The sequence below is a fragment of the Nesoenas mayeri genome (genome assembly GCF_963082525.1).
Source record: "Nesoenas mayeri genome assembly, chromosome: 2".
Taxonomy (NCBI): Eukaryota; Metazoa; Chordata; class Aves; order Columbiformes; family Columbidae; genus Nesoenas; species Nesoenas mayeri.
In genome coordinates this window covers 120,609,327-120,624,806 of record NC_137543.1, presented here as the reverse complement: position 1 = coordinate 120,624,806, position 15,480 = coordinate 120,609,327, and the positions used below count along the sequence as shown (strand labels likewise).

At 35.0% G+C, this 15,480-nt stretch overlaps 1 protein-coding gene across 2 annotated transcripts in view; it reads left to right on the top strand.

Annotated features, from left to right (window-relative positions):
* The window catches only part of STT3B (STT3 oligosaccharyltransferase complex catalytic subunit B), a 52,828-nt gene that overhangs the window by 16,996 nt on the left and 20,352 nt on the right, over window positions 1-15,480 (top strand). For both annotated transcript variants that reach the window (XM_080338919.1, XM_080338918.1), the window contains exons 2-5: window positions 5,347-5,455; window positions 7,220-7,507; window positions 9,202-9,267; window positions 12,856-12,955. In XM_080338919.1, the coding sequence (XP_080195045.1) occupies window positions 5,347-5,455; window positions 7,220-7,507; window positions 9,202-9,267; window positions 12,856-12,955 (563 nt within the window). The remainder of the gene's footprint in view (window positions 1-5,346; window positions 5,456-7,219; window positions 7,508-9,201; window positions 9,268-12,855; window positions 12,956-15,480) is intronic.

Below are 15,480 nucleotides of genomic sequence, written 5' to 3'. Positions count from 1 at the left end.
CTTCTGTAGTGAGTTGAATTAATTATGTGATTGATGGGGTACTGTACTTCCATTTTAAAAAGTATATGCAAAGCTCATTGTGGTAGCTGCTTATTTGTAGATACAGACCTCAGAATAAGATTTTCAGGATGCTGTGCTTGTTAGTATAATATGTAGGCAAGCAGGTGGTTTAAAATTTAATATGGAATACTGTATATATGTTTCTTCATTTCAGTGGAAGTTACTGAACTTTCTCATTAGATTTTCCATAGAAGTGTTGCACTGAATAAATTCTTCCTTTGGATGCAAAGAGTATGTCGGATATGGAGTCAATCTGCAACTATCTTTTTCAAGAATCTAGATTTGCCATCTCTAATTAGATGCTGTATGGCAGAATTGATTCTGTAATCTACATTTGCATTAAAAACGGACTCCTAGAATTGCTCAGATAGTTTGTAATGTTCGCAGTTAGTTTGTATCATGTCATTTTTCTGAGTTTGCAGATGTGAAAATTGTGTGCATCTGCAGCTGAAGACTTTTGGAGCACAGAAGCCTTTATAATTGCAGGCTTAGAAAATATTCAACAGATTCTGCTAGTAAGGAGATTACGTATTCTCAGATGGCTATAAAATGCCAGATAAAAAATGTAGATGATGGGGCAATAATAGCATGAAATTGGTAGGGTTTTAGACAGTCAACATTCCCACCAGGAACGACACTCTTCTCTTCTGTTCTGTTGTAATGGAAGGGTCAAATGAATTCCATCACCGTCAGTGTAATTTACTTTAAATGTTGTTAAGAACTGGATGAAGTAACTGCATTGCTGCACATGTGCTCTTTTCCTGTATGTTCTTGCTTTCTCAGTAGGCTAAATTTTATTTGAATGTTCATCTTAAATAGTACTTTGGGGAAGGATATACTAAACTTAGAATGTCAAAGCCATAGGTGTCTTCTTATAAATATAGCAGTAATTGTTGCTGTGAAGTGCTGTAGAATTCTATAGCTCCCGGATAGAGCGAGTGATCACTGTGACTAGCATTAACTATTCATCTTACAGCATTACCTTGCATCATCAAAAAGCAGTTAATAGGATAGAGTAAAAATCAAACCCAAGTATGAGCAGATAGTTAAGATTATGTATTAATAGTACATAACATAAATGAAAACTTTACAGGCTTTATTTTGCAAATTGCCTAGTTAAGCTTTCCAAATTAATGTAGCTACTAAAAGAAAAATTATGCCTCTGCTCAGTTACTTTGCTGTTGCTGCTTGTGCTCTGTTCTATGCTGAAATTGAAATATACTGTGAAAATGAGAACCATATCTTTATTAAGTCTTCAGTTGTCTACTGAACCAACTATAATATACTTATCTCCAGTAGTGCCACAAAATTAATGGTGCCGTTCATAGAGCACTCTCGTGATCATTAGGGCATGCTCCAAAAGGCTCAATCTACAATACCAGCCTAATTTGGTGGTTGGAACTGGTGAGTTCTGAAATGTACAAAGATTTAGTATTGTTTGATGATTCCTTTAAAGCTTAACTTGGAGGAGGAGACAGTTCATACTACAGACCTGACAGAAAGAGGCAAGGAGAACAGCAGAGCATCACTTTTCCTCCTAAAACGTCAGCTAAAATAAGAAAAGTCAACACTTACTGGTGTTAGTCAGGTCCTTAAGAGCTTTTCTGTGCTGAATGTTAGCAAGTGTGTATCTTTTTCACAAAATGGACTGAGAGCTTCAATATTCATCTCAGTCTTTCAAGCTAAGTTTTTAATTAGGCATGCACTTCACATAATTTTGTTCTTTATTCTTCTCAGATCTGTCTCAAAATTACTTGCCTTCAAGGGATGAGAGGGAATCTTGGGAGATGGATGAACAGTTCCCAAACCTCAAGATCAGATGGGTGTGAGGGTCAAGGTTGGGAGAAAAGGGATCCTTTCCTTCAGTCTGGTCCTTGTTTTTAGTACTGCATCCTCTTTAGTCACTGTAACCAGTAACATACTCCAGTTCCTCTGTCTCCTTGGCTAATGTCTAGCCCCTCAGAAAGAAGATTGGATAAAAATTCTAAATATCACCTATTCTTGCTGCTGCTGCTGGAGATGGAAGAACTGGAGAAGGCAGTGACACCTAAGCCAGAAAAGCAACCCCTACCCAGCACTGGCTGTTCTTGCCTCTGTTCTGATTCCTCCTTGAGATGCAGCCCCTAAATCTGCAGGATGCAAGCATAGCCAAAGGCAGCACTTTTAAACCTATACATAGTTGTAGATACTGTGACTACTACTGTAGAAATACAATACCACCATACTGTGTTTCAAACACAGTTTGAAAAGAACCAAGATAGTAAGAAGGTTGTGTGATTATGATTTGCAATACTCACTGTTAGAGGCTCTCTCCGTTTTGGCCAAAAGGGAAGCAGTTTTACAAGGTTTGGGCTTGTCCCTATGGAGTGGGCAGGCTATATCAGAGCGTAACACTTGGCCTCCTGTGAGTGCTAGACCATACTGTTGTCTGGTGCACTTCCCATTACTGCCAATTGCTGCCCCTTTGTCAATGCCTGAAGCTGGCTTTGATATGTAGTGTTACTCATTAAGCCTCTCTTCATGTATGCATATGTTTATATTTACATTTTAACTTATTTTTGTTTGCAGGTTACCTAGTGGGAGGTGAAGCGAGTGCTATTTTGTTTTAGTCAACTGAGGTGCTGTAGTTAAGCTTCAAAACCCTTTTTTTTTTGAGGTTTCTATGGCCAGGTTATTTCTTGTTCTCACCTATAGGTCTTACAGTGAAAAATTAATGTACCTATAGTATTGCTAATAATTTCAGCTATCAAGACATGCCCAGCTGCCTCTGCATGCCTTCATTTGTGGCAAAAGAATCAATAGATTTTTAAAAGAAGGGGTTAATAGATTTATATCTATTCAAAAAGTATATTAGGAGCAAAGATTAAATTTTTACCTCTTAAGTGGTAGAAGTAGAATGCTGTTATGCTAGATTTCAATTTTGGGTAGTAATTCATTCTTATTAAAGACTTAATGGGATGCTGCCAAAGCACAGGACAGTTGTTCGCATCCTTCTGAAGTCAGTTATGAAGCTCTACTAGTTCAAAACATGAGGAGAATGTCAATATGCATTCTTCTTGCCCATTTCTTTTGTTTAACTAAGCTTTTAATACTCTAAAAGTAAACATTAGTCATACTTCCATACCCTCTGTGAGTTTGAATCATGATTTAAAAATTTGAAAGTGATGCATGTTAGTAAATATTTTTCTTGTTTCATTTTTAAAGTTCTAGGATAACAACGTTGACTGGGTTTTCAGTGCGTTTTAAATCCAGTCCATAGCTGGCTCGACTGTATGCAACCTGTGCAACACAGAGCTCTTGCTTTGTCTCGTATCGTGCTGCAGGCACTTGGCACTAAACAAATTAACAGTAGACCTTGCTATACTAAGATAAGAAGCTAATTTTACAGGTACAGCTTTTCATAAATCACATTATAGCTGACAGTTCAGAACCGGAGAATTAATTAATATTTAGAAATCTAGTCAAGTGGGAATAGTTGCAGGCTTATGGGAAACAAATGTCACATTGCTTTTTGATACAAAGATTTCTAGGTCAGAATGACTGATGTTTATATAAGAAAATTCACACAAACATGACTAATTACTATTGAAAGTCCACAGTTTTATCACTTAATATATCCTATATAACTGTTTATTTAACATGTAAGCGAGTGTTCCTGAAAATACTGCATTCTATTTTTTATTTACTTATTGTTAATGTCACTTGACTGATGCTGTGATAGTTTAGTCAGTGGAAACACGCAAGTTTGCTGACATCTGGACTTGAATTTCAATTCTTTTTGTTCTTTCACTGTGTAGATGAAGAAATTTGCTCATAACCTCCATGTGGTTCTACTTCAGGTATTAGACTCGTACTGATTAAACAAGTAGGAATTTGAGTCTTAGTCATGAATGACATTAGCATTATTCTGTTGAAAATAATTAGTACAAAGTAAACCTGTGATATTTTGCGAATCCTAAATATACAAAAGAATTTGATGTAGTCTTAAAATTTGTGTTAGAAGTGATGCATGTTATGGAGGTAAATGGATACCTTCATGAAAAAGACAAATTTAAAAACACACACACACTTTTCTAGTCTTGAATACTGTCTTTGAAAGTCTTTCATGGCTTGTCTAGCCTGTTGTCTGTTACAGTATTCTATTTAGTCCCCTGAACTTCTGCTTAACTAATTAATATAATCTTTAATACTTGTTTAATTAATGAATTTAACGTTGTTTTCTAAATTCCAATTAGAATATCTATTAGGAGGGTTGGTTTTGTGGATGCTGCTTGTTTCAGAAGTGCTGTTCACCCAGGCTTTTTGTAGCCTAAACTGCCTTTACAAAACTCTACAGCATCAATACCTGTAGCCTTGTTAGCCTGGCTTTTGAGTGATGATGAAAGAGTTGCAGTTGGGGTTAACATGCAGTTCTCACAGCAGTCTGATACCTAATTTGAAGGATTAATGAACTTAATAATAGTCAGAAGGTTTTGCTATCTGAGGTTTGAGAACTTGGAAGAAATACGTGCCAGAAAAGTGGAAGTTTAATGCCTCAATGGCAATCCATCAATTTTTTTTACTGGTATATGAGCAACATGGAAGACTGAACTGAAGGTTTGCATGGGAGGGTTTTTGTATTACAAGAGATTTTCTGCAGCAGAGAACGTACAAGGTTTGAAGATGAAACTTCATCTACATGGATTCTACATTGTATAGATTCTTAATGATTGAAAGAAGGGAATTTGTCAAGGCCATTATTTTGACAGTGTGAACAGATTGATTCCCTTCATTGCGTGTTATTACGTTATGTCACCCCTCAATGTTACATGAAATAAAGCAGATGTACTGGGTAGCTATCCTGTCTCAGAATGGGAGTCTTGCATTGGTTCTTCCATGGTCTTAATTTTGCTTAAGTGATATTCTGGATATGATAAATAGTTGGTTGATAGACTATATGTGAAAACTAGCTTTAAAAGGGAATGCAGAATATGACACGTGTTTGTCAGAATGATAGAGAACTTTTCAGTGTTTACCAAAAAAAACCCGCAAAAATGTAACATTTCATCTGTGTATATACATTGGTTGTAGAAATGAAGAAAATATAATGGTTAGTAACTGAGAGCTTAGTAAATTACTTTCAAACTCTATAGATTTAGAGAGGACCATTGTCCTTATATACTAAATGAGATGCTAAAGTTTAATTACTTCCTAGGTCTTGGAAAACAGATTACTTAAGTTATGCCTAAAACTTGGGTTCTTGATTTTTATCTCCCCCTCCCCCCTTCTTTTCTTCTTTCGTTCTAGGTTTAACTATAGATCAACACATCATCTTGCATCCCATGGGTTTTATGAATTTTTAAATTGGTTTGATGAAAGAGCATGGTATCCACTGGGAAGAATAGTAGGTGGAACTGTAAGTATTGTAATAAAAAACTTACTTTGCAGTAAGTTTTTTTGAACTTTGAATACAAATTCAACATTGATAAAAGGAGAACCGTGATAAAATATGCTTTTAATTGTCAAATTGCTGCAGAGGGAATAGCAAGATGGTTTTGATTTTTAGCTGCAGAAACTAAGACAGTAATTCAACATGCTTTAGTTTTTATCTAACAGCATACTGTGGACAAGAAATACAGAACTGGGGTTTACTTCCTTACATATAAACTTCTAATAGTAATAAATGAGGGTATCATGATTCCTGTAATTCTAGTGTATGAAATGAAAAAGAGAAATAAAACTTTTTTTTGAAAAACAGTTATAGAAATCTCTTGAAGCACAAGTTTTAATCTAGTGGTATATGCTGCGTGGACTTAATGTGTGTATGGAAATTCTTAAGATTTCACTGGGAAAAGACCTTCTGAAATTAAATCAGCAAGGTGCCTGTATGAACCATTGGGAGTGGGTAGGATAGGTATGGATGCAAGCTACAAGACAGGAAAGGTGTATAAAACAATATTATCAAATCAGAATATAAATATTGTTCATCAGTAGAACAGCTTTAGTAACACCAAGTAACACAGCCAGGTGTTAATGTCTGAAAGTGTGTTAAAACTTTTTAAATTATAGTACATGCCACTTAAATGCATTTACAAAGTTTTTTGTAGCAATTAGATCACCATGTGTTTTAGTATCTTAGAGATACTTGAGACTCTTCTTTTGTAACATATATATGTTTTTTTTCCATACCTTACATGTAGTAAAACCCCTTAGGAAATAGAATTGAAATGTTGCTTGCATACATTATTTTGCAAGTCACATGGTATATTGTTTTAATAGTTTATCTTGAAAACCAGCCCTCCAGGATATATGCAAGGGAACATTCTGTCATCTGTTAATTTAATTCAGTACAACACCCTTCTCAGCTTTTGAAAGAAACTAAGGCAGATGAAGTGCATATTAACTTTTCTAGTACATACTGGTTTTTCTCATGTTGATACATGTGGGAGGTTAGAATTCCTATTAAGAATATTTTAAAGTTCTCTAGTATTCTTTGGTGGGTTCAGTAGATTTGTGTAAGTCCATACTACCTTTCCTGGAGGACATCTTAATTCAATTTTATAGGACTTTATTTTAATCCTCCCTATCCAAAGATGTCTACAGATGTCCTGCAAATATGTAATACTCAAGTGACTGTCCATCAGCTTTTCAGATAAAAAAAAATCTTGTTGATGCCTATTTTATTTCTCCATGGGTAACAAGAGGTAAAAGGGTGGCATGGTATACTTTGAAGGAAAATGGATAGAGCTGGGAAATGTGGTTGGGTTTCTTGTTGTCTTAGGATTTGGAGGGTTAGTTTTTTTTCTTAAAGCTGTTAGCTGGCTTGAAATTCTCTTGCAAACATTTGCTTCTGCTCCCATACCTTAACAACAAATTCTTCTCATTATGTGATAAATGTCAGGCAAGATAGGATATTATCTGTATGCTGCTTATTCATTTGCAGAATGGATTATATGTAATTGTTAGCATTTGGATAAAATTTAAAGAATCTTTGGTATTTAGCGCTGTTGTCAAAACGTGATTAAAGTAGCATTAAAATAATTCCATTAGTTTTACCTGTTTGCTGCTTATATCAGCTTAAGAAATTACTATTTCATTTTGAATTATATTTAAGTAAGCCTACCGTGATAGTTTTCTGCAATAACCTAGTGTTCTGTTTTGTTTTTTTCCCTCGTTTTAGGTATATCCAGGACTGATGGTGACAGCAGGCCTTATACATTGGATTTTAAATATGCTTAACGTGACAGTCCATATAAGAGATGTATGTGTGTTCCTAGCACCAGTTTTTAGCGGCCTTACAGCTATTTCTACTTTCCTGCTCACCAGAGAACTGTGGAACCAGGGAGCAGGGCTTTTAGCTGCCTGTTTTATTGCCATAGTTCCAGGTTACATATCCCGATCAGTAGCAGGATCATTCGACAATGAAGGCATAGCTATTTTTGCACTGCAGTTCACATACTATTTATGGGTAAGTAATTGCTGAGTCTTTTGCTTTGGAAAGGATTTTTGGTCCCTCCTCCAACCAAATGACTGATTTTTCTTAGAATCTGTTGAATTCTTTTCCTTCCTCTCATCCCTCTTCCCCCTGGCTCGTGATCAGGCAAGTACTGAGAAGTCACATGATCTGAACCACTCCATAATCATGCTCTTTATTTTGCCATGTAAAAGTGCTGTTCAACTGAAGTATGTGTATCCTGTAGTAGTAGTAATAAGAATAATGATGACTATAAGAATAATGATGTCTGTAAATTTGAAGTAAATGGAAGGGTTGTTTCTGTGTCTCACTTTGAAGGTAGTAATATTATGTGAGCATCAAATTTTAGCTTCCTTATTTAGCTGGTGAAAAGCAGTAGACTCCGAATATGAAGTGCTTTGAATTGTCATCTGGAGAAGCTTTTGACTGTGTGGAGGGTCTGGGCTTTGACTTAGGCATCCAAATTAAATACACAAATCTGTCCAGAGAAAGATATTAATATTGCTTGCATGCTTAAAAAAAAAATGATAGTCCAATGTCTTCTAATTAGCCTATTTGCTAGTACAGCTTGTCTCTCACTCCTTCATCTATAGAATTACATCTGTAATGCAGTTTTGTATAAAGGAGTTTAAGCAAGCTGGAGTTTTTCTGGACTATTGCATCTATTTTGGAAATATGAGAAATAACATAATAATATTGTTAATTCAACATAGATACTCTATGGTACTGTCCCTTGTGCATTCCTTGAATGCATATACTTTTCATTTGAGTGTCATTACAACTTTTCCCATGATTTTGTCAAGAGTTCTACTTTTCATAACCAGATGCATGTTCACAAGTGTTTAACTTTAGAATATTTCAGATGGGATATTGTTGGTAGGAGTATAATGGAAGGGAATTCAAGTTTCTCATGACTGACTGGTGTTGCCTAAATGCAGGATTTTTAATTCTGGACCAGCTGTAAAGGCACACTGTATTGGATAACAATAATAGAATCAACCTATGTTGTTACTTTATAACAACTGGGACAGGATAGCAGTTACCTATTCTTATGGAATTCATATTTAACTAAACTACATAGTGCAGTAATGTTTGCATGAACTCTTATAGAATTGTGTGTGAATCAAATACACTTCATAGATAACTTTCTAGCTTTAGTTAATGTCAGGTTTTCATTCCTATTTTCTCACACCACAACCACCACCATCTGTTTTGTACAAAATCACAATCCTGGGCCAGTTAATGTTCCTGCTAAACCTTTAGTAGTATCTAGATGTTCTCATTAACCTTAAATTAAAATTACAGAATAGGCCTTATGTCTATAATCGTAGAGTTGGGTCTCATGCCAGCCAAAGTAAACTATGGATGGTCTACACTTAACAGTTACTAAGTGGTCTAATGTCTCAGAGAACGTAGCACAGAGGCATTGCAACTACCTTTCTGCCTCAGATCACGAAGCAGAAAGTTGGATTGCATCCTGCCTCTGGTTTAACTAGAGAGATAGGTATAAGCTGTTTTGTGTGTAAATTACTTGTACTTGTGGTTTGGTTTTATGGGCATCAGTTCAGAAGCATACAATATAACTTGATATGTGATAAAGAAGTTCTCTTGATAGTTGTTTTGGAATGAAATGATGGAATATTTTCCAGGGTTTTTTGTCATTCTTAAATACTTGTTTATTTTTAAAGGTGAAGTCTGTGAAAACTGGATCGGTCTTTTGGACAATCTGCTGCTGTCTATCCTACTTTTACATGGTAAGCCTTTCCTTTGTATATATAATAGCTAAACTATTTGAGTAGAGCTTACATAATCCATATGTTGACAAAGAACAAAAGAAGGAGATTTTAATCTTTGTTGGAGCCATAATATAAAACTGTTGTTTCATATTACTATTAAAACCTTAAGTATATGGGTAAAAAAAAAAAAAAAAAAAAAGTAATATTTCAAAATTTAAAGTATTTAAATAAATACAATGAAAACAATTTTTCAAAAACCTCTTAAGTGTAATAACTTTACTTGCAAATTTATCCTAAGCTGTGAATAGGTACTCTGATTTAGTGGGATTTTTGTTTTGGTGCAGGTGAATGAAGGTGGAATTTTGATATTCATGTGTCTGTGTGTCATTATTACTAAAACACAGTAATGTTATTTGAAATTTATAGGCAAACTTTTGGACGGAGGATAACTTTGAAAGCTATTTATTTGGGTATAATTATGCCGTAAAGTAAAGCTTACCACAAGAACTGATGAAGGAATTCAATGTCAGGTTAAACTATCATGAAGTCCCTTTTCATTCTTGATCTATGAAAATGGAGGCTATTGTAGAGATGTTGCTAAGGGCTAACAGCGGTGGAAAATGGTAGTAAAATTGAGGAAATAAAACTAATAGCAAAATGGGGGGAATAGGTTCCCCCCCATTTTCTGAAACCTTAGACTTGAAGAATTTTCCTGTATGAATCAGTCAAAAGTCCTTTTTTCCCCTGATACACTTTTTTTTTTTTTAAATGGCCAAATAAAAAATAAATGAGCCTCAAAATAGCCAGTGGTGGGACAGTCAATCTAATCGCATGGTGTCAGTTAAGACTGAGGTCTCAAATATTGCTTTTTCTACAGTCAGGTAGCTAGGCTTCCAAGAAAAAGGAACTTCAGAACCATTTTGCATGCCTTAATTTATAGCACAAGGTTAATTCAGAGGTTACCTGGATGCTGCCTAGATTTCCTCTAGCTTTAATGTTTATTGGATTTTCTGGGAGATTTTTGCTGTTAATATAGCAAATAATAGTCCTGTGTATGTTGCCAAAAAGGATAGCTATTGCCTGTGAAGAGTACATTTATTTCCTCTCCTATTTCTCCTCCATTCTGCCAAGTGATTAAATAAACAACCACTTCTTTATACACAGCATTGCTGTTTATATAGCATTACAGTGAAGAGATCCTGTAGGTTTAGTACAGACTGATGTGCAGTACAAAATCAGGCAAATAATTTGTTGAATTGTTATATTTATATACCGTGGGTTTTTTTATATCGTGCCAATTTATCAGCCAGATCCTCTAAAAGTGTTCTTGGTTAATCTACAAATAACAAATACAATACATTTACAATTTTACTGCTGAAAAATCACACGCTAACAAGTTCTTACCATCTTAGCCTGACTAGTGTCTTGGTCTGTGGGACTGTACGAGAAGAAGGGGATGGGATCTAGGATGTGCATGGTGACAGAACTTATGGAATCAATGTCACCATCATGACATTCAATCCTTGAATGTAAATTGATGTTTTATCTTCTATTTTCCTTTCAAGTACTGTCACCTAGTGAAAGGTTAAGATTTGTCCATAGCCTAGCCTCAGTGATTGGATGACAGAATCTTATTGCTTACAGAGTGTACCTACTTCATCCCTGGTGGTGGCTTTCCATATATTGTATTTCCATTTGGGAAAGAGTTTTGTTAAGATGCCCTCCTTGACATTTTGCTTAGGTAAATTTTTAGGAAAAGGTATAATTGTACTATTCATTATATAATTATCATTTGTCTTTCTCTGATGGCATTAGTTATGTTTTCAGTGTAAGCTGAAAATTCAATCAAATCACAGTTTTGAGGTGTATTAAGAGTCAGTCCGTGCACGGGGAGTTTATAGAACAGCTTGTTGAAAGCAGGATGGATATTGCACAGACTGATGGAAATACTTCTCGATAACTAAATCTGCTTAAAATATATACCTAACTCACTGTGGTAAATTGACTCATAGCATTGCATGACATTCTATAAGAAGAAGAGCTTTTTCCTTGCGTTTATATTTTTAGCATTTATTTGACTTCAGCAACTTCTGCTTCGGATAGCTTTTTATGACGAGGTAAGATAAAATAAAGCTTTACATTGAAGCAATCCTTGTAGGAGTAATAGCACGTTTCCACTTTTTGCCAATCTATCAGGATGCTTCAGTTTTGTTTTTTAGGTTCCAAAGTGCGTCTTCAGTTCAGTACAATTTTCAGTGCTTGGATTGGTTTAATATTGTGATAATTAGAGATACAGGTCTCTTGTCCATACAAATTGTCTGCTACCTGCTTCATCCAAACCTTTCACTAAATATGACAGTGTCCTAGTTGCACATTTGTTCTTACTCTATTCTGTCTTACCTGTCTTCATGTAATATTTTCTTCCCTTAAATAAACTTGCCTGTGTAAACAATGATGCTTCATGCAAGTAGTTTGGCAGTAGGATCATGATAATCTGAAATGAGTTTCTAGAACACTTAGCAGATTTCTGTTCTACTTATTTCACATTGTCTGAGTCAGTTTCTCCAAATTTTGAAATGTTGGGTTTTCTAGTATTAGTATCCAAAACCAGTAGTACTTGGCTTTGTCCTTATTTTAGAACCTGTTTTATAGAACGTAGTCATTTGGGTTTCTTTTTGGATACTTAGGTTTTAAAAATACCTACATTAATCCTAGGCCTAAAGTACAATTAAAGTGAAAGCCACATTAGCCACTGCATTCTAAAAAGGAAGATCTAGGGTAGGCATGGTACATACAGGAGAAGTCTAGACTGTAATTTGACAAGAGGACGTGTTAAAATACAGATTGTCTAGTCCACATTAGCCCTTCTAAATATGTTAGAAATTTAGATAACGTTGTAATGATAGTTCATTAAATCTTTATCTAAACCAGCAATCAGTGATATATTGATAACATTATAGTGTTTCAGTTCTAAGTACATCATAGAAGTGCTTCTCAAGTGCTGCTGTTGCTACAGGTTTGCAATATCTAGGCTGTTGTTGTACACTGTTGCACAGCGCTCAGCCCTGCCTCGCTGTGCATCCACCTCCTTACGCTGCGACCTGCAGGGGCTGCTCTGCTCCAGTTCTGCTCCCAGAGATGTACTATGCTGCCTTTCTCCTCTCTGGCTGGAGATACTGACCCAGCAAAAAGTGCAGAGCATGCTGCTAAAGCTGGATGTCAAAGGAGAATTTGGGATCCTACATGGGAGTCATACCACTGCCTTGTGCTGCAACCTTCACCATGGGGAAAAGCCCCCAGCATCACATTCTTTTTTGCCAGTGTGACCAGACTAGCTTGGGAGGAGGAGGAGATACAGGAAGGAAAGCCTTGACAATCCACCAGCCCATTTCAAAAAGTCTTTGATATGTGGGGGTTTTATAGTTGTGGGTGTTTTGTTTAATAATAAATATTGAGAAATATTCTGATGGCATTGTTAGTAGTTCTGACTGCTTGTCTAGATGAGGTTTGTGTTTTCTTGTTTTAGACCATCAGAATGTATAAATCCAGCATGGGCTTTCCTAAGAATTTGCAGATATTTTCACCTTTGTTTTCCATTTCTCATAGGTCTCTGCATGGGGTGGTTATGTTTTCATCATCAACCTTATTCCACTGCATGTGTTTGTTCTGTTGCTGATGCAGAGATACAGCAGGAGGGTCTACATCGGTAGGTTTTGTTCACTGAACAGTCATTCTTAAATGTTTAATTGTGAGATATTAATTACACTGATGTGTTTTGTATTATATGGGACTTAAGTAAGTAATTGCATATCAGGTTGCATTTTATTAATTTGTTTACTGATTTTAGTCAGTTTTCCTCTACAACATGGGAAAAATTTCCAAAATTCATACCTGTAGGTGCTAATTAGCTTTCTCCTTTCTAGTGCACTGAAAAGAAAAAAATGAATCGTTTGGTGCTTGTAGAATCCTTGTAATATATTTTATATATATAGTATGTATGTGTCTGTAATAATGTTTCATATATTTGTCATTTCCTAGTATGTTAAACAATTGTTATTTTTAAAAAGTTGCACAGCAGAAATTATGCAAGCATACAGTATATTGTGATGTATGTGAGAAAACACGGGGCATTTTAATCAGCCATCTATGTTTTATATAACCTAGACTAACCTAGACTAGAAATGTAGTGTATGAATCTGTCCACTCCACGTGAATCCTTAAGATTTTATTGGGTTAATGGGTCAGCTTTCCTTCCAGTTTCAGGAATGTATGAATAATGATCTTAGGAGACTAATTTTTACATTTATTTCCCTGACATTTAAATACTCTGTAAACTGTTCCTACAGAGACTTAGCAGTTAAATCAGTTGGCCATGGTGTAGATGTGTGATTTAAATAAATTATAAACAGTTTGGCTATTCAAAGGTTTATAAGTTAGCTCGAATATTTTTGACTCCCTCATGTGAAAACTTTACAATAGATAGTTTGAAAACATAACATGAATCAAAGTATAATATCACAGTATGTAAATCTATTTTCGCTACCCATTTTAATACTGTTTTATCTTTGCATTTGTAGTTATTTTATGTCTTTTTTTAGTGCCTGCTGGAGAAATTACTATATTTACATATATATTTGAACCATTATATACTATAATCATTACTCAATTTACTCAAGTTAAGTTTTGTATTTTTATTACCAAAACCATAAATATTGGTTTCATGCTTCTTTGTTGATCTATTTATGTAATTCAGAAATGGAAATCTTTTTTTTAAAGGAGGAAAAACAAACCCTCTAACCCACCTTTAATTTTTAGTGTTAGCATTACTTCATTAACTATTTCTTCCTAACTTAAAGGGAATGTAATTTATCTTGGTTTGCTTTTAAAATTGTTTTATTGAATATTTTAATTTTCCAATTTCTGTGACTTAGGCAAGAGAAAATTAAATCTACTAATTATAAAATCCTGAAGCGATGTGGTAACCAGAAACAATAAAGAACAAGTACTCTTGATTTTTCAGCTTTCAATGAACTGGTCTTTGAACTCATCTGGGGAAAACAGTGCTGCAGGTTCATATGAATTAAAGGCTTTGGCAGATATTTGTTTTGCAAATAGCTACAGTGTTTTGAGATGTTATTGCCCTTCAGCTGTGAGGGAGATGTACTTCAGCAGAGCTGTCAAAATGAAAATGTGATTGCTGCTCTGCTGTTTCCTTGCAACTGCTGGCTTCATTTGAGCTTTCATGGAAGTCTGACATACAGAGAAGTCTGTACATCTCGCATTAGTATGTGATTTTTACATGGGTTTAATAGGGTGTTTTTGTGAAACAGGTAATAATGTTCAAGCACTTCTGAGAAGAAATCCAAGTGTACTTTCCTTCCAAACTATTCAGATAGGGAGAAAAGTTTACAAATGCTCATTGAAACCGGGAGAATAAAGATACTTTTGGAGTTTCTGTGATACGCAATTGCTCATGTGCCTGCAGCAGTCTCATAATTCTCAAGAAACTACCAATGTGCAGCTACAGCTCTTGTAAACTATTGTCAGCTGATAGCAGCTAGTAAAATCTGCATCCATTTTACCGTTACTGAGAATTTTGGTGCTTTTAATCTCTAGATCAGTTCCTTAATTTTATTTTAATTAGCATAAGCCTAACTCTTGTAACAGTGAATGTTTAACATAATAACATAAATGTAGAGAACAATATTTGGCAGCACTATGTTTTTTAAAACTCTGACTGTTACCTGGTATGTCTACTTCATATGGGTGTTCATACACCAAAGAAAAGGTTAATGGGACATGATCTGATATGCCTGGCAGTGTAATTCAGAATCATTTAATGAGTACAAATTTCCAAGAATGTGAACCTTTTGCCAAGTTTAAAATATTTTATTAATTGCATGCAGATGAATTTATCAGCCAGATAACTTCTGACCCACTTGGCATCAGTGGTGATCATGCTAGCTCAAATTGAAAGCTTAAGCTGTGCTTTTTTTCTTTGTCTTGGCAATAGTCAGTATCTTTCTTTCATATCTTACTTTACTTAATAATTAAGAACAAACATGCTTCCAGTGTATTAGCAGCACTTAGATTAGAAACCTCTTTATTCAGATGCAGGAACCATTGATATTGTGTTCTACTGTTGTACTTCTAATTTCTCTTACAGTTTATTATATGTTTTAAAAGTAAATGGGTTTACATTTGGAAAGGTACCAATATAGATTTAAATCA